Consider the following 27,309-nt stretch of genomic DNA (forward strand, 5'->3'; position numbering starts at 1 on the left):
ATAAAAGGGTTTCTGTCTATCAAGTTGAATATCTTCGAACGAAGACCTATGTAAGGACAACAGGGTATTTTTCGGGCAGGTTTCTTCATTTTTTTGCTAAATAACACTGCCAAGACTAGCATCAAGTCACAGTTGTTGTACTTGTGATGAAGATTGGCCCTTTTCAAATAAGTTTCCTGCTTCAATTACTTGGCTTGAACAATCAACCTTTTTGTCTTGCCCAGAAAATGAAACAACCAAGTGAAGTTTTTCAACTTGGCAGCTTGCATATACATTCTGTTGGCAGCAATTAGGCTCAAATATCCAGGATTTGCAACTTCTGTCATTAAAGACGTTTGATTCTAAAAACTTATAATACATCTCTTTTCGGATTAAGCTCTTTTCCTTACTTTTTTCCACATATGATTATTTTCATTTTTTAATTTTTTTTTTTTGAATCGAAATATTCGAACTTCTCAGTTAAGGTGCAATTGATCAAGTGTAAGACTACATTTGAAAGAATTCATATAACGGGGTGTGCAATTGAAGCTAATCCATTTCTGTTAAGACAATTGTATATACAAAAAGGTTTCTTTTGTTATATCTATCTGTCTTTGTTGAACGGAAGTCTCTTTATTTTTTTTTTTTTTTTCGCTATTGATTCGGAGCTGCCGATACTTAATCCATTGGAGTTTTGTTTCATTTTGCTTTTGCAATATTGAACTCTTCAATACATGCTAATTTACTGACCTTCCATTGAATAAACCGACCTACCCTGATACACGAGAGAATCATTCAGTGACTTTTTTTAACGAAAAGCACAATATATAATGTCCCAAACACCTAGAATTCCAGATAAAGTGATCAATTGGGATATTCTCAATGAAATTGTTTCCATGGATGAAGATGATGCTGGCTTTTCACAATCCTTACTAATACAATTCTTTGAGCAAGCGACTTCTACCTTTAACCAAATCGAACAGCACATCAAAACTGATAAGAACTTGGATCAACTGGGACAGCTGGGACACTTTTTGAAAGGATCTTCGGCATCCCTAGGTCTACAGAGGATTGCATGGGTTTGTGAGAGAATTCAAAATTACGGACAGAAAAGAGAAGGATCCGGTATTACAGACGATAATTATATACAATTGATTCAAAATTCTCTGGATCTGGCAAGGAAAGAGTTTGACTCGGCCAAGAGCGAACTAGGGCAGTACTACAAAACTCAATTTTAAGTTTACTTCTCTGATTTTTACAGGCAACATATTCTCTTTTCGCATTTGAATGAATTTATCTCATTTCAGACCTTTTTCATCCCCCCTGTATTTTTATTCCATTCCATGCTATCTGCGGACTATATTGACCCCATATCTGTGCTGCTATTCTCATTCATTTGAACGATATGATAAAGTCTGCAAGCACACCTCTAGTGACATTAGTCTCGCTTTTGATGGCACCTTTCTAGTAAGTAGACTGAATATTATTACTTATGTACTCTAAATCGTACTGCCCTGCTTATATAGGCTTGAAGCCTGTTTCAACGTATCTAAATGATGTTACTCTATCATAGTGTCTTAAATGTAGATTATTTAATGTTAGACTTGTAGAGCACCACTTAGTTCTGGTGAGAAGTCAGATCTGGATCTTCCATGTCTCCAAGTGCTTTACCATTGAGAAACGTGAGTTCCTTACGACCACACCTGTCAAGTAACTCCTGTGGAAAATACTCTTGCAGAACTTTTCCATCTTTAAAGTTTGGATTGTATTTGTAACCTTTCCCATATCCCAACTCTTCCATCATCCGAGTGGGAGCATTACGAATATGTAACGGGATGGGACAATCAGCTGCTCCAGATTCGTTCGTTTTAAGCATTGCCTTGAGTTTGTTCCACCCTCGATACAATTCTACCGATTTTGATGCTCTACTTAAGGAGACAGCACATTGAGCAAGAGCTAGCTCAGCTTCAGGTAACCCTACCTTCATTACTGCATCATGAGCTGCCACAGAAAAAGGTAGTTGGAAAGGATCAGATAAACCGACATCTTCACTGGCTATTCGTATCATTCTTCTTGCGATAAAGAGTGGGTCCTCCCCACCTTGTAGCATCCTTGCCAAGTAATATAAAGCTGCATTTTCATCACCACCCCTAACGCTCTTATGAAATGCAGATATAGTATCGTAATGATTTTCCCCGTGGGTATCGTAGTATGTGCGGAGTTCACCATTTGAACTTATGAGCCCTTTTACTTTATCGAGAGATATTGGCCCCTCTACTTTGAACCGGGTAGATATTTCCAACAACTCAAGAAGATTGATAGCTCGCCTGGTGTCTCCCATAGCTGTATCATAGATGAAGGAGAAACAATCTTCATCGAATTTTAATGGTGCAGAATATTTCCATATTAATGACCTATATTTATTCAACAGTGCTATGGCTCTGATAAGAACAATTTTCAATTCTTTGTCATTTAGTTTTTCCAACACAAATAACTGACATCGGCTTAACAAGGCGTTGTTCAATTGAAAACTTGGATTTTCTGTAGTGGCTCCAATCAATACAATATCACCATTCTCTATGTGCGGTAGTAGTAAGTCTTGCTGCGCCTTATTAAAACGGTGTATTTCATCAATAAATAAAACCGTCATCCGCTTAGTTAAATGGTATTCTTTCTTACTTTTATCAAATATGCTTCTTAGTTCTGTCGTGTTGGCCTTCGTCGCGCTCGTTTCCAACAAAAGATATTTGGTACTCGCGTCTGATTGAATATTAACAGTGTTTGTTAGTAGCCTTGCTAAGGACGTTTTACCAACTCCAGGCGGACCCCATAAGATCATAGATGGTATTATTCCCTTTTCTATGTATAAATATAGGCATCCAGTTTCTCTGTTGAGAATATGCTGTTGACCTATGTAGTCGTTCAAAGATTTTGGTCGTAATTTCTCACTAAGTGGCAGATGTTGGACTTTTTGCAATTGTTTAATCTCCAGATCCATGTTATTTGCCATTGGTCTAGTCCATTCTGGTTTCCTCATTTTGTGCTCACGAGTGTCGGTACCCTGTATCTGACAGTCACAAGAAGTTGTTGATTGCAGCGCAACACCCGAGTTGTCCGGCACATCATCAATAACAATTTCGTCTGCCTTCCGTTTGCTGCTCAAAAATGTCTTCAAAGTTGGTTGCTCGCGATTCCCTTTCGGTTCTTCAGTACATTTATCCAAATGCGAGTTAATCTTAAGAAATGCGACCTTCTTCCCACAAACAGGACATGTAATAGTCTGCTCTGTCTTATTCATATCGTTTGCATTAGAATGCTGGCACCTTTTTCACATAGTTAATTCTTTGTTTCCGATTAGTCCTCTATCTGTGGAGTTAACATTCTAACTCTCATCGCGTGTATATTTTCATGGTTAATGGTATTTAGGTATCTGGAATATTAAGAAAAAAAGTGTCAGTGACTACACTACCAACAGAAAAAGCCACCGTGGTGGACTTTGTTAACCGGAAACAGCGGTACGAAAGAATTTATCTATGGGTTTATCTGGGACGTATAATATATATATATATATATGCTACCGAACATCTAATATCTAATGTGTAAATTCATATAAATTTCCAAGCTTAGAGGTGTAATATTTTGGTGAAGGATTGCCATGAGTATTATCTAGTGCTCTCTCTTCAGTTTCAATCCCTGTCAACACCAATAAAGTTCCACCAAGGCCACCGGTTTCACCAAATTTTATATCTGTGTTTAATCTGTCTCCCACCATGCAGCATTTTGACCTGTCAAGGCCTTTAGCTTTAACAATTGCATTTAACATATTAAGATTAGGCTTTCCGCAAGCTTCTGGGGTTCTGTCACTTGCATAAGATAGAGAGTTGATGGCAGAGCCCGCTCCCGGTAATATTAAACCTTTTTGAGGGAATGTAGAATCAATGTTAGTTGCAACAAAATGAACTTCTGGCTTTCTTAGGTACTGTAAAGTGATAGCTAGTCTGTGATAGTTGATCTTTGTGTCTAATCCTGCAATGACACATTTCACTTGATCATCCAAACCATCCTTGAGGAAAGGAGATGTCGCAACATCGAAAGGCTCGTCCAATCTTGGGTCGTTACCACCTGATGTATCGAATCCCATTATGTTTAACTCTTCTTTGATACCGTTCTCACCAAAAATCCAGACTCTATCTTGGCCTGGCGTCAACTTCAAGAAATCACGCACATAAAGAGCCGAAGCATATCCAGAAGTAAATATTTGATCCTCGGTTACTTCGATACCAAAGCCAGCGAATTTCTTGACATACTGCGATCTTGACTTGGTTGAATTGTTCGTAACGAAAAGCAATTGCTTACCCAAGCTTTTCAAATACTCTAAGGTCTCAACAACCAACGGTAATAGATGAGATCCTAGCCAAAGAACACCATCACAGTCAAACAAAAAAGTGTCGAACTTCTGAACGAATTCTTCCGTTGCGGAACGATCTTGTAATTTAATCGGAATACTGGTTGAGTTCGTCATCGTTTCAGTAATCTATTGAATCTCTTTTACCTTTTACTGCAGATAGAATCACAAAAGCTGATGTGAATATCAGTAGCGTGTACTAAATTTAATGTTTTGATCAGAATCTTTTACACCAAAATAGTTAAAGTTATATATTATTCGGGATATTCTTTATCAACTGATGCAACATTATTTCACTCTCTATAAATAATATATGACAAAGAAACAATTTATGAAACCTAACACATAATGTGGTTCAATACGAAGGATAGTAAGTAACCAGAAAATAATTACATTACAAAACAAAAACATGTTTCTAAAACGTTAGTTGTACTGTTAGAAATGGAATACATCCACTCGAAGCGTTAATATATCTCATATATATAGTCAAGTCTTTTTTATCCTTTTGATAGTATTTCGTATCACGTTCCCGCCAGTCACAACTTCATTGTTTGATTTTGCATGCGTTTTCCAGGGCGAAAATCCTTGCGGATTCTAACGTAAACACAGATATTATATTCTACAAAATGACGGGACACTAATCTTCATGAACCTCTTACATGTACGACCAATACCTGTTGGCGAGTGATTGACATCATAGATTGATACATACATCACAACTACCTAAAAGATATTCAATATTTTGCATATTCTGTGTGTTGCATGCTTTTAAATCATTCGTCATGGCGCTACGTGATGGGAAATGTAAATTACTGAATTCTTCTATCCTACTGCTGTTGTTAATAACTCGGATCGTCATCCAGCCTTACTACTCTTTGATTTCTGATTGTGATGAGACCTTTAATTACTGGGAACCGTTGAATCTTCTCGTTAGGGGGTTTGGTAAGCAGACCTGGGAATATTCCCCAGAATATTCAATTAGATCATGGGCATTTTTGTTACCGTTATATGGAATATTGAAGCCTTTGAACCAGGTAATCGATTCCAAAGTGTTGTTATTCTATACTGCGAGGGCGTTATTGGGATTTGTCAGTTTCTTATTCGAATACTCTTTAAGTAAAGAGATATCCTCAGTTATGTCATTACATGTTTCCATAATGTGGCTTTTATTCCAGTTATTTAACCCGGGATGGTTTCATGCCAGTGTTGAATTTTTACCCTCAGCGTTCGCGATGATTACCACGTTAGGGTATATGAAGTACACGTTGCGTTATTTATCAACTGGAAATGAACTTCCTTTTGTAAAATCTATTTCTTTCGTCTTTCTCGGAGGAATACTGGGTTGGCCATTTTCCTTAATACTAGTTGTTACAAACGTTATTCATTACACCGCAACCCATAGGTTTATGGACACTCTCAGAGCTGGAGTCTCCTCCTCCTTTGTGTTCGCCATCATTTCATCCATTGTGGCAGCAATTGATTCATTCTTTTATGGAAAACTTAGTGTTGTGCCTTTCAACATAGTAATGTACAATATCATCTCAGCTAATGAAGACTCAGGTCCAAATATTTTTGGTGTCGAACCTTGGTATTACTATATTCAGAATTTATTACTAAACTTCCCAATAACAACTTTATTTTTTGGAGTTATTGGTTTCACTCAGCTTTCCATATGGCCACTATCTGGGTCTCTATTCATCTGGCTAAATGTTTTCTTAGCTCAACCACATAAAGAAGAGCGTTTCCTTTATCCAATATATGGGATTATATCCCTCCTAGCAGCAGTTGGGCTTTTTAATATAACAGTGTCCATACGTTGGAAGAAGTTACGGAAACTGGTTAGGGGCATTGTTTTCTTTGTAACACTTTTACAAGCTGCTTCAAGAATTCTTGCATTGACAAACAATTACACATCGCCGATTCAAGTGTACTCTCATTTACCAGAATCTACCGAAAATAAAGTTGTATGCACAGGCAGAGAATGGTATCATTTCCCTACCTCCTTGATATTACCTGATAATTACAGGCTTCAATTTGTTCAATCTGGCTTTGATGGTTTGCTTCCAGGCGATTTCTTGGAGACAGGTACATTGAACGAAAAGATTCGATCTGTTCCTAATGGAATGAATAATCAGAACATATTTGATCCTTCGAAAGTAGTTGACATTGACTCATGCGATTATTATGTTGACATTAACGTTTCGTCTAACAATCAGAAAGACGCAGTAAACCCTGCAGATACAACTGCATGGGTGCCTTTGTACTGTCTGCCTTTTGTTGACACATCTTCCTCGAAATTTCTTGGTAGGGCATTTCAGGTACCTGCTCAATTGATAGCGATATTACCTACTAGAATTCGCCAGATTATCAAAAATTACTACGATGTGCAGTTCATCAATTATTGCACTTTTGTTAGACGTCATGAATCCGACTCATTAGTTTAAAGAGCTCAAACAGGGTTACTGGATAAGTGTCTATTCTATGATAGTATATATATATATAAAACGTCTACGAATTATAATCAGAGTAAATTCCCACACAGGAAAATACTCCATCTTAAAGTTGTGATTTGTAATGGAAATAATAGAAGATATAGGTTGGAACCTAATCAAATTTCCTTGTGCACCATTGCATCTCTGGCTGGACCAGTGCCCACCCATTGGATTGGAACTTCAACGAAGTCTTCAATGAACTTTAGATATTTTTGAGCATTTTCTGGGAGATCTTCATAGTTGGTAATTTTGCTGATATCTTCTTCCCAGCCTGGCAAGGTGACATATTCAACTTCGACCTTTGCTAAAGTCAATAAGTCCTCAGGGAAAGATTCTAGCTTCTTACCATCAACAGAGTAGGAAACACCGACCTTAATCTCTTTGAAGGTATCTAAAACATCAAGTTTTGTAATGTTCAAAGAGGTATAGCCATTGATCAAATTGGAATATTTCAGAACAACCAGATCTAACCACCCACAACGACGCTTACGACCAGTGGTGACACCGAATTCCGCACCAATATTTTGAAGTTTTTCACCGTCTTCGTTTAGTTGTTCGGTCGGGAATGGACCTTCACCGACTCTAGTAGTGTAAGCCTTGACAACACCAAACACTTCCTTGATAGTACGTGGAGGAATACCTAGACCCGTGATGACACCACCAATACCAGTGTTAGAACTGGTAACATACGGATAAGTTCCGAAGTCAATGTCTAGCATTAGAGCATTGGCACCTTCGACAAGAATCTTCTTATTTTTCTTGATTGCGTCGTGCATGAAGTTAACCGAATCGACAACGAATGGCTTTAATTGTTCTCTGTAACTTTTGTAACGTTGTAATTCTTCTTCTGGATCGTAGTCGAAGGAACCATAACGTTGTTGTCTTGTCTCTACCAATCTTCTGTATCTTGTTTCGAAGACTTCCCAAGCTTGTGGATCGTCATTGACCAAATGATGAACTCTTAGACCGGATCTAGAAGCCTTAGTAGAATAAGTTGGACCAATACCTTTACCGGTGGTACCAATGTTCTTACCATCCTTTGAAGCACCTGACAATTCAAGTTCTCTCAACTTGTCAGTTCTTTGATGGAAATCGAAAACCAAATGGGCTCTAGAAGAAATGAACAATCTACCTTTAGCATTTTTCAAACCTTTGGCCTCTAATGATTTAAGTTCTTCGAAGAAAGATGGAACATGGATCACGACACCATTACCGATCAAATTTTGGCAGTTGGGGTTTACCAAACCAGAAGGTAACATGTGGAAATCGTATTTAACTCCATTCACAACAATGGTATGACCCGCATTATTACCACCGGCTGAACGAGCAACAATATCGTACTCTCCAACGAGTAAATCAACCAACTTACCCTTACCTTCATCTCCCCATTGGGAACCTAACACAACATTAACCATGGCGTAAGGAACAAATTTATGACACAAGTCTAGAAACTTACAGCTTCAACGATTGAAAGCTCTATTGAACGCAAATAAAACGTTACTTCTCCAAGGAACCTAAAAAAAAATCATAATTATAATGGTAAACAAGAAATAAAAAATTATACTATTAATGTGCTAACATTGGAAACATAAGACAGATTAATTGTTCTTTGTCTTTGAGTCTCTTTTGAATGAGAGAAGATTCGATCCAAGATGCAAATGATTCCAAGGCAATTTAAATACGAAAATCCATTAGTTCAAGGTATGGAGGAAAAAGAAAAAAAAGAAAAACTCATGTAGGAAGAAAAATTCAATTTTTCATGACATCAACAAATTCAACTTTAAGGTGGAAACGACGATTAGTCACTGCCTTGCATTCGGTAGAGCAGTGGTCGTATCCTCCGAATCGTAAGAAGGCGGTTCACTAGTGTAGATTTATTTACCTTCATCTGGATTTCTCTTCTGTTAACAGCTGAAATACCTCTAGAATGGTTCGGATGTGACTATCTTCACAATTTAGTTCCTGACTTGAACTTGGCAGCTCTTTTTTTAACTTGTATTTTCCCAATATACTGAAAAATTAACTCTCTCGGTAATACTAAAACATGTAATGTAAATTAAGAGCTTGCTTGTTAAACTCGTATGAAATTGCGGGCATTTTCTAGTCCAGCTGAAGATCTGAGCGCTGTGTCACAATTTTCTACCGGCTACTCCGTTCCGGCTTAGCAGAGACTCTGAATGTAAAAAATACCAGGAAGCCCGAGTAAAAATAAAGATAAAGGGAGGAAAGAAAGGTATGTTATGTTTAATCGGAATCGACGATAGATCTTTGGTGCGGTTGATTCAACTCTTCGATGGCGACAGATGTTACTCCCCAGCTACTGTATGCTTTTGCGTGTTTTGAAATTTTTTTTTTTTGACTCTGTCTGACTACATAGTAGCATAATCTGCAGAGAAGGTCAGCTGGAAGCTCCACCAATTCACACGCTCGGTGGGACACCGTAGGTAATCATAGTCACGTGCGTTCCTTTTTCGCATACCGAGAGAAGCGTTGCAATATATAGCAGAATCAAACTCAGAGGAATATATTTACGATCTTAAGTAAATGCTGAATGAACTGCTGGGTATGCCATCATGTACCTTGAATTCGAGTGTACCATAGCGGATTTGTTAATCACGTGACTCTTCAGGCTTTTTTGTCACTGAGATGTCGTATTCATAGCATTGAGATGGATTTCAGTCAAAAGAAAAAAGGAAAGACAATAAAAATATGCTTGAGAATCATTAATAGTGAAATGCGAGCTCATCTCATCCATCATTAGAGAATCAAGATATAAGGACTAGAAGGTACAATAATCAATTATTGCCCAAAGCAGGCAATCAATTAGCTACTAGTAATATTTTACTTGGAGTCTACTCTTCGGCTCGCTCTTATTACATCATTATAACCAAAAAAACACACCATGCCACCGAAACAATTCACAAAGAACCAACAGTTCAAACGAGAAAGAGTTAGAAACGCTCGTCAGATTAGATCCGAAGCATCATCCGCAAACCCTGGAGAGTTTTCAGAGTCGGGATCAGTGTTGAATATACCCTCTTTTGTTTCTTCCAGAGAATACGAAATTAAACAGTTACAACAATCCATTCATAGTTCGAAACAATCCTCATCCACTAGAGTGTTCCAAGCCTTGCCTCGTAGTCTGAGAAGAAGAACAGCATCGCATAATGTAAAAAGAATTCCGAAAAGACTTAGGAATAAAGCCTTAAAGGAAATGCAGAAGAGTCAACAACAATTTACCCAAGGAACAAGACATTTATTTGAAAAGAGAAAGCATGGTCTCTCATCCAGGAAAATTTATAGAGCCAAGATGATGGTCAACCTACTAAGACTAGCATCTAAAGCAAATTCGATGAAATTGAGGCTTCCCGAAAGCTTAACCGCTGGAAACAGACAGCTGAGGTCCAAGATCAGATTATTGCAGAAACAGCTAAGGAATTCGAAATCTGAAAAAATCTCCCAACTTAATAACCAATTGGGCTCCTATGATAGTACAGGACACAACAAACCTGCAAATAGACCCATAGGACGTGCAAAATACATGAAAAGACAAAAAGACTTTGTATGGCTACCAACTCATTTGTGGAATGCGAAAAGATCTCATATGTTCAAGAGATGGGGGTTCCATCTACCGTGGTCTCCCACTCAGAAGAATTTCAGGCTCACTCATAGATTAACAGCCAATGTTGCAAGTTCTAATGGAGCAATGGCTTGTGACACTAGCTATATGGGTGATATGATAGTTTCCTGTTCTGATCACGAGAAATTGAAGGATGTAATCAAACAACTGACTAATGGACGGGCTTGTTTACCAAAGTACCTTAAAAGGCAACTGTTTAAGGGTTTATTGTATTTTGGGACCGAATGTGTTGGCCCATGTAATGTCCTTTGGTTTAATCCAAAATGTGTACTAATCCGTCTTCACCCCTCAATATATCTTCAGGTTTTCAGTAAACTCGTTTCCTGTTTGAATCTGAAAGAATTTTCTGTTCAAGATTGTCAATTCTCCCTTGGTTCCATTACTATATCTGGTGGGAAATCTCTGTATGCTCTGTCGCAGATATTGAGATCTACAAGCGATTCCACATCTTACAAGCAATTCCAGAAAATATCACGTATAACAGACTCCACCGTTTTGCCAGAAAAGACAATGTTTGCCTTTGAAGCAATGGACCCCAGATTTTTGTCAAATCCAAAACCGTGCTCTCATTCTACGCCTATTTCAACAGAACACCTTTTGACATTTTCGGATCAACTGCCTGAAACTGAACTCTCTGAAGTGCTTTGTAAGTTAGCAAGTTCTTCGGAGAGAAACAATTCATATAATAATCAACAGACACTAAAACAACTAGCAAGAAGACGCAGGGATTTGCGAACTGACTTGAACAATCGTAATATGATCCCGCTGAAAGAAACGGACTCTAGAATACCTCTTTTACTCATGAGAGAAAGTCAACACTGGGTATTGATACTGCCGTGGTTTTGGGTTCTTCCATTTTGGTACCAATTAAACAAAGTTAGTGGTGTATATCACATGGGATTGAAACAATTTCAACAGCAATCATTTGAACAAAAAACTTTGAACTTTCCTGATGATTACCCATTCACCGCCGTTGGCTATGATGAAGATACACTATACAAAAGTGAAGTTTTACACCATCTCTGGAGTCGGAAACCCGAAGCCAAAAGAATAAACTACGTCAAACTAGGCCTATTGCATAAAGAAACTATCATAAAAGGAGAGTTAGGATTATGGTTCTCCTGCGATTGGAACCTCCTTCGTATTTTTCAGAATGGTCTTAAATCTAAAGGCTTTAGAGAAAATGACTTTGCTGATCAAAATAGAACCAGCACATTTAACATTGACAGTGGTGTCATGAAAATTCAATATATCGTTGATCTTTTGAAACTATATGAGAAAAATAAACAGGAACTAAGTTGCCCCGTAGAATTATACAATGGTAAAGTTCAGGAAATTGATGAAGAGTGTATTGCTACTTCAAGATTACCAATTATACCAGTATCTTGCTCAATTATCCAAAGAGGCCATCCAAAGGATCATGCGCGTATCTATAAAATTCCAGACACTGATAGCTCGTATTGGAGAGAAATTGCAGGCGGAACTTATAAAAGCAACGGTAAATTACAACATGACACCAAACAGCCTGTTCCTCATTGTTATGATTTAATCGGATTTCTGACAAGCGCATCTTTCCATTTGTCTGATGGGAAAGGAATTGGCACAGGATTCATATCGGCATACTCTTTCGAATCATTAACTGACCATTACGTTCTAATAAGAAACTGTGGCGAAACCACCTATAGACTTGCAACGTGGAAAAGAATCTCAGTATAACCCTCAACCTACTGTAGAAAAAATATGATTACATTTTTCCTAATAGATCTATAATATTTTATGTATATTCATGTATAATTACGTTGAAGTGTTACAATCTTCTTTGCCCTTTACTGACTGCCCAAGTTAGTTGTCATTGGAGTCATTACCCGGATACGAATCCGTCTTTGCGTGAGACTATACGCAGTTTTCAATTTTCAGGTTATTTTTTCTCGAACTATAAAAAGAGGCCATTGGATTTAACAGACTTTTCCTTTTGAAATTACCTCTTTTTGAATATTCTTTTTTTTTCCTCCCTCTCCATACTTACCTTAAGATGTCAACAGAGATCATGAAGTTTGTTGACCGGGTATGAGGTTTTCAAGGAAATACCGGAATGGTATTGTTTTCTCGGAGATGATACTTACAGCTTTTACATTTACATTTTATCTGTACGGTTTTCCTGCAATCCACACATATTTGGCAAACCTGGTACCTGCTGACATTTCGTTCTCCCGTTACTTTTTTGGAGGCCTTGGTTTAACCTCGACTCCACTAGAGTAGCCCTTTTTTCCTTCTGCCTGGAGAAGAATGGTACTGATTACAAGTCAGTGCTGGGAGAGTCATCGCTGTGGCCAGTTTAGTTTCATTTTAATGATCTGGGCTCAAGGAATGTCATGAAAGGCTGACTTACTAGTCTCTGATCTATTCATTAACTTGTTTACAGGTTTATGGGTGAGAGGTAGAAACTTTGAGTCAGAAATTCTGTCATTTCTCCGGTTCAGGAAACTTGTTCAGAAAGGCTGCATCCGTGGTAGAAATGGGTGGATCTTATAATTTTTGAGTATTTCTAACTATCGGCTAATGCGCCGATGGTCAAGATTATAATGTAAGAGCAGGACACGATTATCATAGAATAATTTATGGTTATTCATTATAAACGAAATCCTCATTGCATAAATTTTTTTTACTTCGGTTCTCGCATCGACCATATCATTGGAATTCCGGAAGGTGATATATTATTCTTTATTCTAGAATTTCATTCATTTCAATCAGTAGATTGGGTCATTCTAGAAAACGAGAGCACAACAGCTTTATATCTTATATCAGGTATTGTGATTATCAATCACAAGTATATATATTAATCATTATAGATTGAACTGTTGGAGATTAGAGAAAATGTACTAGCGAGAATGTTTAGGCACATATCAGAAATTTGCGATATCCTTTAGATCATCTGTGTTGATGTAATCTACGTTTAAATCATAAAACTGTTGTTTCCATAGCCTGTTTCTAGTGGATATTGGCCAATCAGGGATCCCCCAAATTCTAGTTGCCAAATGGTATTCTTTTGCATGATTAATGTACTTCTTAATGCATTTTAGCTCATCATCAGAAAGATGACCTCGAAGCTTTAGTAGCATCAGAGATGACTGACACTTTGTTAAAAGTTGAGATAGTGAGGCTGATGACAACACTGAGGTTGGTAGTTTAGCTAACAATTGTTGTTTGTGTAATGGTAAATCTAAAAAGACGTATCTTTTATTGTCTCTGAAGTACCCTTTGTTCAATTCATGGTTATTAGATTCTGATGTCGCATCTTCTGATTCATAATCTAGGATTGATTCTTTGATTGGATAATTCCCCGTCAACACAATAGTTAGAGGCCCTCTAATAATTTCATTTGTCGTTAAATCCAAATATGTTAAATAGTTGCGTTGGATAAAAGGTTTCAAGTATTTTGACATCAACAATTCATAGGTTTTCTCATTATTTTCGGACTTGAAGTCAATCAATAACTGCAAAGACCGTGAAGAGTCACCGTAAAACACACCATGCATTTTGTTATCCTGTTCGTCGAAGATCTCTTTGACGTCAGAATGATGATAATTCTGAGGTCCATTTACGTGATTTAACATCTCCAATAGTGGCTGAGTGTACAATATGTCCAAGGACTTGTGCTTTGGATCTATATGTCGAGTATCATGACTTACGCTTAATGAGGTGTTATTCTCCGTCAACCAGACATCAGCTTCCACACTTGTGACTCCGTACATAAGTGCTTCAAATAATGGTAGTGATCTCCAATAGTCATTATGCGAATGAACGTTTGGAATTATGGTCACATCTTGGGTCAATTTTTGCACTATTGGTCTCTGATCCTCCCCAAAAAGATAGTCATGGAAAGCATCATACAATTGTGATACTTTTGTAACACCCAAAGGATGATCAAGGTTCGCAAACACAGAGTTAGATGATATTGTTGGTAAATTGGTCTTAAAATATTTCAATAATTCCTTTCCCGAGAGCCCTATCAAATCTCTCTTTACTCGAAGCGATTCTAATGACTTGGCCGCGGAAGATACAGAAGCATTCGAATTAGAAACATGAGATATTTGGGAGAACATCAATCCCATTATCAAGATATAACTTGAGAATAACCCTGCCACAATGAACGGCGGCAACATCACTATTTATGTATGGTTATGATTTATTGTGTTGTTTCTGCCCTTTTGTACCTTGTTTTTGATATAAACCTAGTTCTATGGCGACAATCTTTGGATAATGCAAAGTTTTATAGAAAAAATGACCATTTGTATCCGCAGATAACACTCTTTTAATATGCTTCAAGATTGATACAGCTATAACCAATTTAACTTCGGTTCGATGTTCTGAAACTGTCTTATGTCTGCCCATGTGGGTTAATCTTTATATTTCTATACATTCAAAAAGAACTTTAAATAAGCATACAATAACAAAAGGGCCTTCATGCAAATTGTCACAATGAAGCTCACGTTACTGCATTGCATTTTTCTTTTTTTTTTTAGTTTTCTTCAAAAGACTCTCCGATGGTACAGAATTATAGAAGAACATGCTAGTCACTTCACTTCAGTTTTATCACTCATAGTGTACTCATTAGACTTTCACGTGGCTGAATGATTCTTATTCCTATGATACTGCATGAAGAACGTAAATCCATCATGTACTATCTGCCAATTCTTGAAACCTTCTTTGTTGTATATTATCCTTCGGATGACATGTGAATATATTTAAGAAAAAGGATCACGTGATTCTTTAAAGCTAATTCCCTCTTTCAGAAAAAAAACGCAAGGTAGATAACGGCAATTCCGGCGCTCCCTTTCCAGAGAGTAGAGTCAGGTACGATGATGGCCGGATATGCCGTTTCGGTAATACCTGTTATCTATTATTGACATTTTGAAAACACAAATCATGAGCATGAATATTAGGGAATATGATTCATCCTGTACTATTAATTGAACGTATCATGGCTGGTTGTAATAAGGATACCACCGCCGTTTACTGCGGTAGCGGTGTTGTTGCTAGTTTTCTACCTTCTGTTGGGAAATATATTCTGCTAATGTGTCCTGAAAGATAGCTAGATATCTATCTGTATATGTACATACATATATCTATGTATGATAGTTTATTGTAAAAATCATCGGGGTTTTATGCGCACTAGAGATAAGGAACTGCAATAGTAGTCATATCGAGTCGTTCCCTCAATAATTTCCATTGCCTAATATCTTTCATCAGCTTCGTTTATTTTATGATAATAATTTAAAGATATATATATATATATATAAGAAGAGTACATATATTTCTTAAAATTACTTAGAAAGACAAATCCAAGACAAGTCATCCCTATAGTTTAAAGTAAGGAACTGAAACTATACATATATCATAAAAGACGTAATATTTATCAAAGCTATGGCACCAGTCACGATAAATATGGTGAAAAGCGAAGAATCTTTCATCGATGAGCCTTTTCATCCTGAGGGAGTAAAGATAATCGTACATTATGGTAACCTTATTGATACTCCAGAATTAGGTCAACTAAGGATCCGTTTGAAGTGCGCGGTTGGTATTTGTAGCACCTCTGGCGTAATACTTTTTATTGAAGAAGGTTGTGATGACCCAGTAATAGCTGCGTTGAATTATGATCGTTACTTGAAAGACATCGACATTCATGTGATTTTTAATAGTGTGTCTGACCCCGCCGGAAAGGACTCATTTTATTTTCCTGGGTTTGTAGATACTCATATCCATGCCTCACAGTATCCTAACTGCGGTATCTTTGGTAATTCAACTTTGCTCGATTGGCTAGATACATATACTTTCCCACTCGAATCATCTTTGAATGATGAAAATATCGCCGCTTTGACCTATGATGCTGTTATATCTCAAACTTTGAAACATGGTACCACTTGCGCGTCATACTTTACCACAATCGACTCAAACTCTTCTAAAATAATGGCGGATCTATGCAAAAGTAAAGGCCAACGTGCTTTTATTGGTAAAGTTTGCATGAATCAACATTCGCCAAGCTACTACCAAGAGACTATTGAGGAGTGCAAAGATGCTTCATTAGATCTCATTGAATACATACTCAAGGACTTAAACTCACCATTGATAAAACCAATTATTACTCCAAGATTTGCGATAACGTGTTCATCTGCACTGATGGACTCTCTTTCTGAGGTAGCAGAAGAATTTGATTTACCAATACAAACGCACCTGAATGAAAATGACAGCGAGATTGCCTTTGTTAAAGAACTTTTCAAGGATTGTCATTCATATACCGACGTGTATCATAAACATGGGTTATTAAATGGGAAAACTGTTTTAGCTCATTGCATTCATTTGGAAGATTCTGAAATCGAATTATTAAAGAAATCCTCAGCAGGAATATCACATTGCCCAATTTCCAATTCTTCTCTAACTTCAGGCGAATGTAGAGTTAAAGAACTTTTAAACTATGGGTTGAAGGTGAGTTTAGGGTCTGATGTTTCCGGTGGTTTTACAGTCAGTATTTTGGAAAATGCTAGGCAAGCTTTACTAGTTTCCAGACATCGAGCAATGTCAGTAGAAGATCCTGAAAGAAAAGAGGAATGCAAACTATCTGTCGCCGAAGTATTGTATCTAGCTACCATGGGTGGTGCTAAAGTTTTAAATCTGTCTGATAAAATTGGTAGTTTCGACGTAGGGAAAGAGTTTGACGCACAATTGATAGATTTATCCACCAAAGGAAGCAACGTATCCATTTTTCCATGGCAAAAAGTTACCAACGACAAAATTCAACCGAACGGGAAGGATAGAATCAAACTGGAGAATATTGTGGCAAAATGGTTATTTAATGGTGATGATAGGAATGTTAAAAGTGTTTGGGTCCGTGGAAAATTGTGCCATCAAAATCTTTAACTAATCGTTAGCTTACAATTCCATCGAAATAAGTATGCAAAACAAGAATAGCATGATATATAACTCAAGATGAAATAGAACTAATAATATGCAGCAGAATAAGTTAGTGGTAGTTTTGGATATTTCTCTTGCCATTCAGTGAAGACATCCATTATAAAATCCTCAAATTGAGTTCCGTTTTTCTCACATTCAAAAACTTTATCTCTTAGCATATCTGCCAATCTTAATATTGCTCGCCCACCAATTTTAGCGTTTTCATTATCATCTTTGATATCGATATTGATAATATGTGCAATTAGATTAAGCTGACCACCTCTATTCATCAGGTCCTCGCACACAGAGTCGAAACACCTTTCTTCACAGGTAAAAACGAAATCAAAAACCTTTCTCCCATCGTGCCATTTCTCAGGAGCTTTTTTTAACTTCCTGTTACGATCTAACATTTCTAATACACCATTTTGCTTGTATCTATCTTCACTTTGAGAAATCAAGTCATTATATATATCATCATAAGGCGTACCAAATGAATACACATTTGGTTTATCTATCGAGAGACCTGGAAGTCTAACTGCACTTCCAGTACCGTAACTAGAAACATCATACCCTGCCTCTTCCAATACCCTATGGGACTCCATGGACCTGTTGTTGTTAGATGCACACACAGTACAGAACTTAAGCCCGCTATTTCTCATTGATTCGCTCATGCCTAATAGTTCCTCTTAGATTCGTAATAACTTTTAGTCAAATTATCTATTCTGGTAGCACTAAGCAGACAACACTGTATGAAAATGAGAGTTATAATAATTGAATATGAAATGCAAGTATGGGCTGTCTACCATTTCGGTTACCAATTATGAATATCTTGTAACTTTCATTGAAGCTCTTAACAAAGTCAATTTTATCAATGTGCAGCTAGATAATAATATTACCCGGAAATGCGACGCTTGTAATAATCTTAATAGAATTATAGATTGGTAATTAGTATAAGTTCAAGGTCACTTCCGTTACACCCGATTACCAAAGCCTGTCCTTATTTGTGGCTGAATTAGGTGCTTGACAGCCGAAGGATCCATATTATATAATGATACTAATATTTAATATAATATCTTAAACAAAGAATGAGGAAGATACAGCAGTCAGCAGGAGGATGAATCCTCGACAAGAACTTGTTCAACTTCAGGATCAGCTGGATCTTCGCAGACGATTATTCGCTGGCTTTTGCATTTAACATCTTCAAATTCTTCATCTTTTGGTTGCGGGGAGGACATTTGTTTGCCAGAAACTAATGTTCCAACATCAACGTATTCTCCAGTGTCCTGTATGTCTGACTCCAATGAGTGAATAGAATCAGAACCGACAGACATATTGGCACTTTGATATAAATCATTTTCTGGCCTGGTTGTCAAAAATTGAATAATTTGACTATCTCTGAAATAAGTATGAAACTGATCCCATTCATTCTTACCTGAAATTAACATACCGAGTAACATTGACGGATCTGTTTCTGATATATGCAATTTGTTGAATTTGTGTCCGTGACAACTTCGGTAAAATTCAAGATCATCCATCATTAAAGAAGATTGCTGAGTGTTGTGTGGATCAAGGTAGAAAAGATTTTCATTTTGATATCCAAAAAAGTATAATGATGACGAGGGTTTACCGCCTGCGATCCCGACAGAATATGGTGATGAGAGAATCTTGAATATGTCTTTCCAGTATAAGCTGTTGATTTTGTCAACACCCAACCTGACAGCAAACAGCAGAAGTAAATTAGCATCCCTATCCTTATGAAAAATTCTTGTGACCTCATCTTCGTATATATCTGCCGACTGAGTTGAAATTATACAATTCTTAATTCCACAAAGGGGAAACCCTTCAATCAATGTTTTTATGCTTCTGGCTGTTGCGCTTGGCCCAAACCACTGCCCAGGTTTCATTCCAGATATTTTCTCTTCTGCTTTGACAAAGTTGTGTAACGACAAAGGATATTTGACATCGTCTTGAAACCAACGGATCAGATTTAACTCATTATCATCTATTCTTGAAGCATTTATTCTGAACTCCCTGGCAAGCTTGACTCTTTGAATGGCATTCGCTAAAAGAGCCTGCCCAGTGCGTATCATACAACCCCAACCAATATCTGAATAAAAACTGTCAGGATCAGTTAAAGCATTTTCTAATGTGTTGATAGGATTATCTCTAAAAAAAAGGGTAAAATTGATAGGAGATGGTCCATTCTCATTTCTGCGGATAGGGGTAAACTGTGTGCGGTATGTGAAGAACACTCGTGAATGTACGTCAGACAAAAGTCCAGGATTTAATGAGACGATATTTATCAGGCTTTCCAAGGCCGAGTCATCTGTTTCCACATCCGTTCTTGATTTATTGTTAAGGGGAGCGTATTCTTTGCCCAATATGAACACGGTGCCATCTCGATCAACATCTTCCACTATACCTAAATGTTGTGATATCCTTGACAAGAACTCCATATTTGCATAGGGATGGCTGGGTTTGAAGATTGAGCGATACGTTTTCCTATACTTTCATGCACTTTGTACTCACTTGCTTTTTACGATGCTGATCATAATTTGCAGAAACTTATATTTCTAATATTAATGAACAATAATCTATATGAAAAATGCATTTAAAACCATGTAGAAAATAATACTTCATAACAAGAACGTAACTCTAAGGTAAGCCTGGTACACCCCTTGTTGCAGCTGCTAGGAATTTGAAGCAGTAGGTCATCGTGATAATGGCAAAGAGGCATAAACATTATAATGCCAGAGGTGGTGGGAAGTCAAAAAGCAAGAAATCCAAGCCACATGGTGAATCAAGGCAAAGAAAGAATCATAGGGGAGGTACCAGTATCAACAGGAATAGATCCGAGTTGTTACTAGGAGGTGGTGACCTGATGAATCCACATCAAGTTGAAGATTATTACTTTGGATCCACTGCAAAAAAGAGTTCATTAAGATCTGGTGGATTTAGGCCTGGAAGATTGACGGAAGCTGATGAACTCGATACTGGCAGGTTGCCATCAAGAAAACGTCCCGTGGAGTTTATCAAAGCAAAAGAACTCTATGATCCTTCTCATGACCTAATATTAAAATTGGTGAAAAAGAATCAACATTTTGACGAGCCAAACTCTGACGGTTACAACTCCTCGCAAAGCGTATCCCTGAGGGAGGAAGAGCAAGATGGTGAAGATGAACAACAAGACGTTGATACTCAGGAAATTCCAAGTAAAAACACAACTGTCAAGATACGATCTGATAATGTGGTTTCTGAAAATGGAGATTCGGAATCAAACAGTTCAGCGAACGACGCTGAATTGTTCTATGTAGATATGGAAGGAGAAGAAAAGACTGCTGATAATTATATTAAAACTGTAGATGTTGATGTACAGGAACGGTCATTAAAGCTTAATGACTGTACCGAATTTCAACCGACATTGAGGGTAGGCAATGTGGAACTTAATCTCAAAGACGGGGGGTCTGGCTCTATTGAAGTTGATAAACCAAAGAGTTCATACCATCCATTTCACAGCTATATTCAAAATGTGATGGAGAATGTACAAAATTATGACTCGGATGATGACTTTGATGAGAATGGAAATGACGTTGAACAGAGTTTTAGTATAAGTTCAGATTATGAATTTGAATCCTCGGAGGAACTAATAACAACAGGTGGTACGATCGAACAGTTTGATAGTTCAATGAAGTCGTTAACAATTGAAGAAATTCCCGGGAAAACAATCACTGCATCACTTACAACAAAAGATATATCACAAGGAAATTCTGATAATAGCTCTGGCGATGAATCATTTGGATTCTGTGAGGATGATTTTGAAGGTTCGATAGGAAAAGTGTTTGTTTCCAATATTCGAATCGGAGCTGGGACTCATTCTTATCATGTCTCATGTCATGAAATATACGGAGATAGTGAGCCTAGATGGGTAGATGATGAAATGATGAATGAAATAATTGCCGAAATGGGCTTACCTGAACACCGATTTAGAGCTTATTACAAACATCTACACAAGTCATTCATTGAAGAAGAGGAAGAGCCAGAGGAATATGCTGATATCCCCTTTGATGATGATGACAGTGATGATTCTACTGCGGATCAATGCGAACCTTTCGCCGAAGATGATCTCGGTGAAGATCTTGATGATCTCGTGTCTTACGCTCTAAAATACAATAAGCAGCGAAAAATTGAATACCATACTACTTCATTGGATATTAGGGGGAAAGGAAGAAACAAGCATTTAATATTCGATCAAACAGCAGGAATGGACGAAGACATCAAGCTCATGCTTCAAAATAAGTTTGCCACAAGACAAATAAACAAAACCAAAAAAAGAAGAGCAAAAGAAGATTTCTTGTCTCAGTCACATGCAAGCTCTACAGATCTTTTAATGAAATATCCTTACGGTCTACACATTCAAAATATAAAAGACGAATTTGATGCGTTTTACCGTAACGATCGTCAATCCATTACATTCCCACCTTTGGATCCCCACGGTAACAAAATCATCGGCAAATTTGCATACAATTATTTTATGAAGGCTTCCAATATTGGTAAAGGAAAATCGACCAAGGTTTACGTTGAGAAAACCAAAAAGACAAGGTTCAATAAACCAGCATATCACATTATCAGCCAATTACTCAGAAAACGACCTGTATTTATGAGAATAGATCAAAAAGCTCCGACTGACACACAATCCACGTTCAACCGTACTGTTCGCTTGAAAGTTTCTAAAGAAAACTTCAATATTAGTGAAGGGCAAATTGTGGGTGAAGATGCACCAGAAATTGGGATTGACAATATTGGAAGAAGAATGCTTGAAAAGCTAGGATGGAATATCGGACAAGGGCTCGGTGCCCACGGTAATCAAGGAATTAACGAACCAATCTTGGCCAAGGTGAAGAAGAACAAATCAGGTTTACGCCATACCTCTGAAAATCAACAATGACGGTAAAATACTGCATTGTCTTGTTCGACAACGCTGTTGAAAGACTGTGTTTCTTGATAAGTGTATAACTACATATACATATAGAGTATAATTGAATGCCCTTGGCCAGTATGGTCTATTTTTTTAACAATATCTAGAAAAGCGTGCACGTATGCCGTATCTTCAAAAGTTATGTTCGGTGAAAACCCTGGGAGCGTTTTGTCCGATCCCAAAAACTAATTTTTAGATTGATGTCGTTTTATTATATTAACCACAAACACGATTTTTAACAATGCCATGATAAAAGTACCAAAAAAATAAAACGTAAACAAACATAGATGAGCAGCAATCGATATTAATAAAAGATTGCTTGAAAACTAGAGCAGTTCGTCGAATATTAAGCACAGCCACATACTGAGACATTGAGTCCGCAATGCTTTCTCCAACAGGAAAAAGAAGAGGATCTTTCATTGGAAACCAAACAGACGCCAAACAAGAAGAAAAGTTTGATTATACAGATAGTGAATTTGATTTAACGGTCGATAAGCAATCTTCTCAATCTCCGCTCAAATTTCATGATTTTATGGACAGACTAGTCGGAAAGAACAAGTTACTTGCTCAAGCGGAACAGTACGATAAAGCGAGAGGTGTAATCATCCCAAAAAATGATAGCTCGTTTGAGAATGAGAACAATGTGCAGGATTCAAAGAGCGAAGGAAGAGTGCAGGTTGATTCACCAATATTGAAGGAACAAGATCTGAATAAAGCATCAGAATCTAACCTGAGTGAGCGGAGGATAACATCGGTCGAATATCCCAAATTGAATAAGCAAATGCAATTTCATGATTCTGCAGCACAAGTGTCTGCGATGCCGTATATGCCAAATCCTAAAGGCACAACCATTGAAGAACACCTGCTGGTTCAATCAACTCCACTATCAAAAATTAAACAGCATAACGTTAATGGAAAAAACTCTTCTACGTCTCAACCTAAGGATCTGCTGAAAGAAAAATTCCAAGATTCTCGAAAGCAGTCGTTAAATGATCATGATCCACCAACAACAACAGAACTCAAAACCACAGAACTTAGAGATGAGCTAACAAAATTCAAAGAGGAACTAGATGGTATAAATAGAGTAAGAAATGAACAAGAACAGGAGTTACGTGTTTTAAAAGACTCTTCAAACAAAAAGGATAAAGAACTCGCTCAATTAAAGAGAGAATATAATGATCTGATCAATTCCGTCGATGAAGCAAAGATTCGAGCACAAAAAACTGAGAAAGAGTTTCAAACTAAGATACAGAATTTAACTGATGAATTACTGAAGAAGGAAAAGTCCCATACAGTTACAGTTAAAAAGTTGAAGGCTGAATTGAAGTCCACAAAAGAATTACAAGCTGGTCTTGTAGAAAAAGCATCCATGCAGAAGCTCCAAGAAGACATGGAAGAAAGGCTAAATAGTTTATCAGATGTTGTGAAGTCTAGAGATAGCACAATAAATGATCTCACGGCTAAATTGAAAAGCGCTGATGCTGAGCAGGAACAATTGTCTTTACAACTTTTGGAATCGAAAACTCTAGTGGAACAACTAAACAGTAAGCTAGAATCAAAACTAACAGTTGAAGCGGAGGTTTCGGATTTGAAATCCAAATTAGCCACAGCAAATAATGAGAACTCTGTTTTACTCCAATATATCGCAAACTTCACTCTATTCAAGGTCAAGGTTGGTGAGTTTCTAATATCCCAGATTGGTAGAAAAAAATCACAAGAAACTTGCGAAAAGTGGCTCAAGTCTCAACATATAATTGGATACAAGACTGAGAACGAGGAAGAATCATTTACGTCATTGAAAAACTTGGTGGAGAGAGATTTAAAACCAACTTTGGAAGAAAAGTCAAGCCGTATATCATATTTGGAAAAAGAAGTAGGGGATAAGAATTCAAAAATTACTGAACTCTTGGACAAAGTAACTGATGTTCAACAGTCAAGAGAGGAACTTATATCCTTACGTGATCAATTGACTTCGGAAGTAACTTCTTTGAAATCTCAAATTTGCTCCTCCGAAATAACTGCAAAGGAAAATGCTTTCAAAGATCTAACTGAACAAAACCTAAAATTATTGGAAAAGATGAATGTTGTCAATGATGAAGTAGCAACAATTCTAATGAAATTGAAGACTGAATCAGCTTCGCTTCAGAAAGAAAAGGAACTCTCGGCCAATATGAAATCCACCATTTCACATTTGGAGAGTTCTCTATCAAAAATACGAAAATCATATGAAAAGGTAAAAGGAAACGCGGCTGACAAAATTACACCAGATACACTAATGAAAATACATACACACATGAATAAGGAATCTTATGAAAACTTAGAATTGGATACGATTGATAACCTAAATCTTGTCGAGTGTCAAAATACAATCAAAAATATTGTTGCAATCCTTGATATATCCTACTCCAAGTTGTCCTCTAAACTTCCGTTAGTAAACATTATGTTGCGTTATGAAAAAACTATGTTATTCCATTTTGCGAACAAAGTGCATAACTTGCTATTCCACCAGGAAATCGATTTCAAGACGTTTACTAAAAAGGCTCTTGAGAACTATTGGACCCATAGGAATGCAAAAGAAATACAGCATCCGTTAGAACAGTGTTTAAAAGATTTATACAAGTCAGTTAGCGAAAAGTTACTTGTGTAGTTAGTTTCAATGTTTTCAAACTTCATTTTTAGCATTTTGTCATGGTAAAATTTGACACTTCACATTTTCTATATTATTATCATTTACTTAATTATTTTTCACTTTCATTGAACAATACAACGGGAAATTCTGTAAGATAGATACGCGAAGACTTCATGAAAAAGCATTTAAACAATACAGAGTATAAGAACCACATCAACGATTCAATAGCGCAATTCGTAATAGTCAGATTCCAAAGCTAATAGAGATGAAGACATGTTATTATGACCTTCTTGATGTCAAATCAGATGCAACCGATACCGATCTAAAACGAGCGTACCGTAAAAAAGCATTATTGTACCATCCTGATAAGAACAGAAACAATATAGAAGAGGCTACAGAAGTATTTGCCCAAATAAGAGCTGCATACGAAGTATTATCAGATGCCCAAGAAAGAGCGTGGTACGATGCACACAAGGACCAAATCTTAAATGATTCAATAGATGATGCTTACGATTCTGATGGCTCTAACGTTGTGGATAGCTCAGTGACAGGAGTAACAACTGAAGAACTATTGAAATTCTTTGACGGTGGAATGTACAGTCGAATCGATGATTCTCCAGCAGGGTTATATCAGATTGGTGGTAAAATATTCGCAAAATTAGCAGGCGATGAGGTAAGAAATGGACGAAAACTTGGAATGGCAGCGTTCAAAGATGTTGTCGATGATACTGTGGATGCCGATATTGTTTCCATCGGATATGTTAATTCTATGGAAAAATACAAGGAATCAAATTTACTTCTGCCAACTTTTGGCTATTCGGGTACAAGTTATCAGGAAGTAAAAGTATTCTACAAGAAATGGGGCAATTTTAGTACCGTTAAATCTTTTAGTTGGAAGGATGAATACATGTATTCAAGGAACTACGATAGGAGGACGAAAAGGGAAATTAATAAGAGGAATGAGAAGCTTAGAACTCAAGCTCGCAGTGAATATAATAAGACTGTAAAGAGATTCGTCACTTTCATCAAGAAATTTGACAAAAGAATGAAAGAAGGAGCGAGAAAGCAAGAAGAAGAAAAGAAGTTAAGACTCCAAAATGCCTTGAAAAGCCAAATAAGCAAGGACAAAGACGTAGAAATGTCAAAAAAACAGGCAGATTTTGCTTTGCAAGACTGGCAAACTATTGATCACAACCGATTACAGGAGATTGACGAATATTACCTATCCAAAGATCAAAAGAAAGCGCCAACGGATGGCGAGCATCATATCAATAATGACCTTGAGGATGTTCTAATCTATGAATGTTTTATCTGTAACAAGAATTTTAAGTCCGAGAAACAACTAGAGAATCATACCAATACAAAACTGCACAGGAAACTGCTGCGTCAACTACAATGGGAAATGAAACAGGAGAGTATCGCACTTGGGCTAGACAACATATCTGATGTGGATGAATTCAAGTCAGCATCAGAAACCTATTCAGATAATGAAACTAGTGGAAGCATACATCTATCCTCCCCTGATGAATTTGAAGAAATCGAGGAAAGCGACACATTTTCATTTTCTGATATAGATGCGGAATTGAAAAAAATTGACGAAGATCTTGACGCATTGAACTCAACTGAGTCGAATATAAACAATTTTATGTTAGAAACTTCTGAAGATGATAAACAGATTTCAGATGTTGAATATATCATTGACGATGAAGTAGATGAAAATATATCACAAAAGGTAGAAACAAATAATGCTACTCAAGTTTCCAAGAATGAAAATCAAAATAAAGACACAGAGCCCAAGGATGATTTAGCAATGCTTCTAGAATCCTTGAAGAAAGACAACGCAGATACTTCATGGGAACCTAAAAAGAAGAACAATGGTAAAAAAAATAAAAGCAGAAAAAAGCAGACGAACTCAACAACACAAATAGATTCAAACACCACTTCCGGGAACAATGCCGAGAATAAAATTTCGGCAGACATTGATAGTTTCATATGCTCAACATGTGGTGTTAAGTTTGATACTCGAAACAAAATGTTCAAGCACTTAGATTCCACAAACCATGCAGCCCCACTGTCGACTAATAAGAAAGGATCCAAGAAGCGGAATATCAGGAACAACAGTAAGTAAAAAAGAATGTCAATATCACAACCTTATCCATATTTTCTATGTAGATAGCAATTACATAAACTGGTCCTCGCTTGCCATGCGTTAGACGTATGCTCAGAGCGTCCATCCACTGG

At 37.1% G+C, this 27,309-nt stretch overlaps 13 protein-coding genes and 1 non-coding gene across 14 annotated transcripts; 8 read left to right on the forward strand and 6 right to left on the reverse strand.

Moving 5' to 3' along the window:
* Nucleotides 1-809: 809 nt before the first annotated feature.
* Nucleotides 810-1,217, forward strand: YPD1 (Ypd1p; the record flags this gene model as incomplete). Its single annotated transcript, XM_453920.1, has 1 exon — nucleotides 810-1,217. One exon carries the CDS (start codon nucleotides 810-812, stop codon nucleotides 1,215-1,217), a length of 408 nt encoding a protein of 135 aa, XP_453920.1.
* A 380-nt stretch (nucleotides 1,218-1,597) lies between these two features.
* Nucleotides 1,598-3,277, reverse strand: MGS1 (ssDNA-dependent ATPase MGS1; the record flags this gene model as incomplete). The annotated part of the gene is made up of 1 exon (XM_453921.1): nucleotides 1,598-3,277. One exon carries the CDS (start codon nucleotides 3,275-3,277, stop codon nucleotides 1,598-1,600), a length of 1,680 nt encoding a protein of 559 aa, XP_453921.1.
* A 294-nt stretch (nucleotides 3,278-3,571) lies between these two features.
* Nucleotides 3,572-4,501, reverse strand: PHO13 (4-nitrophenylphosphatase; the record flags this gene model as incomplete). The annotated part of the gene is made up of 1 exon (XM_453922.1): nucleotides 3,572-4,501. The coding sequence occupies one exon, from the start codon at nucleotides 4,499-4,501 to the stop codon at nucleotides 3,572-3,574; it is 930 nt and encodes a 309-aa protein (XP_453922.1).
* A 665-nt stretch (nucleotides 4,502-5,166) lies between these two features.
* ALG9 (dolichyl-P-Man:Man(6)GlcNAc(2)-PP-dolichol alpha-1,2-mannosyltransferase) lies at nucleotides 5,167-6,828 on the forward strand (the record flags this gene model as incomplete). Its single annotated transcript, XM_453923.1, has 1 exon — nucleotides 5,167-6,828. One exon carries the CDS (start codon nucleotides 5,167-5,169, stop codon nucleotides 6,826-6,828), a length of 1,662 nt encoding a protein of 553 aa, XP_453923.1.
* Nucleotides 6,829-6,992: 164 nt separating this feature from the next.
* ADE12 (adenylosuccinate synthase) lies at nucleotides 6,993-8,291 on the reverse strand (the record flags this gene model as incomplete). Its single annotated transcript, XM_453924.1, has 1 exon — nucleotides 6,993-8,291. The coding sequence occupies one exon, from the start codon at nucleotides 8,289-8,291 to the stop codon at nucleotides 6,993-6,995; it is 1,299 nt and encodes a 432-aa protein (XP_453924.1).
* A 1,487-nt stretch (nucleotides 8,292-9,778) lies between these two features.
* Nucleotides 9,779-12,232, forward strand: POP1 (ribonuclease P/MRP protein subunit POP1; the record flags this gene model as incomplete). The annotated part of the gene is made up of 1 exon (XM_453925.1): nucleotides 9,779-12,232. One exon carries the CDS (start codon nucleotides 9,779-9,781, stop codon nucleotides 12,230-12,232), a length of 2,454 nt encoding a protein of 817 aa, XP_453925.1.
* Nucleotides 12,233-12,534: 302 nt separating this feature from the next.
* Nucleotides 12,535-13,058, forward strand: SNR19. The gene has a single exon (XR_002633597.1). It is a non-coding gene; the product is annotated as a U1 RNA (small nuclear RNA).
* Nucleotides 13,059-13,419: 361 nt separating this feature from the next.
* On the reverse strand, nucleotides 13,420-14,679 carry AIM6 (Aim6p; the record flags this gene model as incomplete). The annotated part of the gene is made up of 1 exon (XM_453926.1): nucleotides 13,420-14,679. One exon carries the CDS (start codon nucleotides 14,677-14,679, stop codon nucleotides 13,420-13,422), a length of 1,260 nt encoding a protein of 419 aa, XP_453926.1.
* A 1,261-nt stretch (nucleotides 14,680-15,940) lies between these two features.
* GUD1 (guanine deaminase) lies at nucleotides 15,941-17,431 on the forward strand (the record flags this gene model as incomplete). The annotated part of the gene is made up of 1 exon (XM_453927.1): nucleotides 15,941-17,431. The coding sequence occupies one exon, from the start codon at nucleotides 15,941-15,943 to the stop codon at nucleotides 17,429-17,431; it is 1,491 nt and encodes a 496-aa protein (XP_453927.1).
* Nucleotides 17,432-17,511: 80 nt separating this feature from the next.
* SSU72 (RNA polymerase II subunit A C-terminal domain phosphatase) lies at nucleotides 17,512-18,135 on the reverse strand (the record flags this gene model as incomplete). The annotated part of the gene is made up of 1 exon (XM_453928.1): nucleotides 17,512-18,135. One exon carries the CDS (start codon nucleotides 18,133-18,135, stop codon nucleotides 17,512-17,514), a length of 624 nt encoding a protein of 207 aa, XP_453928.1.
* A 432-nt stretch (nucleotides 18,136-18,567) lies between these two features.
* Nucleotides 18,568-19,920, reverse strand: ATG4 (cysteine protease ATG4; the record flags this gene model as incomplete). The annotated part of the gene is made up of 1 exon (XM_453929.1): nucleotides 18,568-19,920. The coding sequence occupies one exon, from the start codon at nucleotides 19,918-19,920 to the stop codon at nucleotides 18,568-18,570; it is 1,353 nt and encodes a 450-aa protein (XP_453929.1).
* Nucleotides 19,921-20,186: 266 nt separating this feature from the next.
* Nucleotides 20,187-22,409, forward strand: SQS1 (Sqs1p; the record flags this gene model as incomplete). The annotated part of the gene is made up of 1 exon (XM_453930.1): nucleotides 20,187-22,409. One exon carries the CDS (start codon nucleotides 20,187-20,189, stop codon nucleotides 22,407-22,409), a length of 2,223 nt encoding a protein of 740 aa, XP_453930.1.
* Nucleotides 22,410-22,821: 412 nt separating this feature from the next.
* On the forward strand, nucleotides 22,822-25,086 carry CNM67 (Cnm67p; the record flags this gene model as incomplete). Its single annotated transcript, XM_453931.1, has 1 exon — nucleotides 22,822-25,086. The coding sequence occupies one exon, from the start codon at nucleotides 22,822-22,824 to the stop codon at nucleotides 25,084-25,086; it is 2,265 nt and encodes a 754-aa protein (XP_453931.1).
* A 247-nt stretch (nucleotides 25,087-25,333) lies between these two features.
* JJJ1 (Jjj1p) lies at nucleotides 25,334-27,196 on the forward strand (the record flags this gene model as incomplete). Its single annotated transcript, XM_453932.1, has 1 exon — nucleotides 25,334-27,196. The coding sequence occupies one exon, from the start codon at nucleotides 25,334-25,336 to the stop codon at nucleotides 27,194-27,196; it is 1,863 nt and encodes a 620-aa protein (XP_453932.1).
* Between the last annotated feature and the right edge of the window lie 113 nt (nucleotides 27,197-27,309).

Source organism: Kluyveromyces lactis (assembly GCF_000002515.2).
Source record: "Kluyveromyces lactis strain NRRL Y-1140 chromosome D complete sequence".
Lineage (NCBI taxonomy): Eukaryota > Fungi > Ascomycota > Saccharomycetes > Saccharomycetales > Saccharomycetaceae > Kluyveromyces > Kluyveromyces lactis.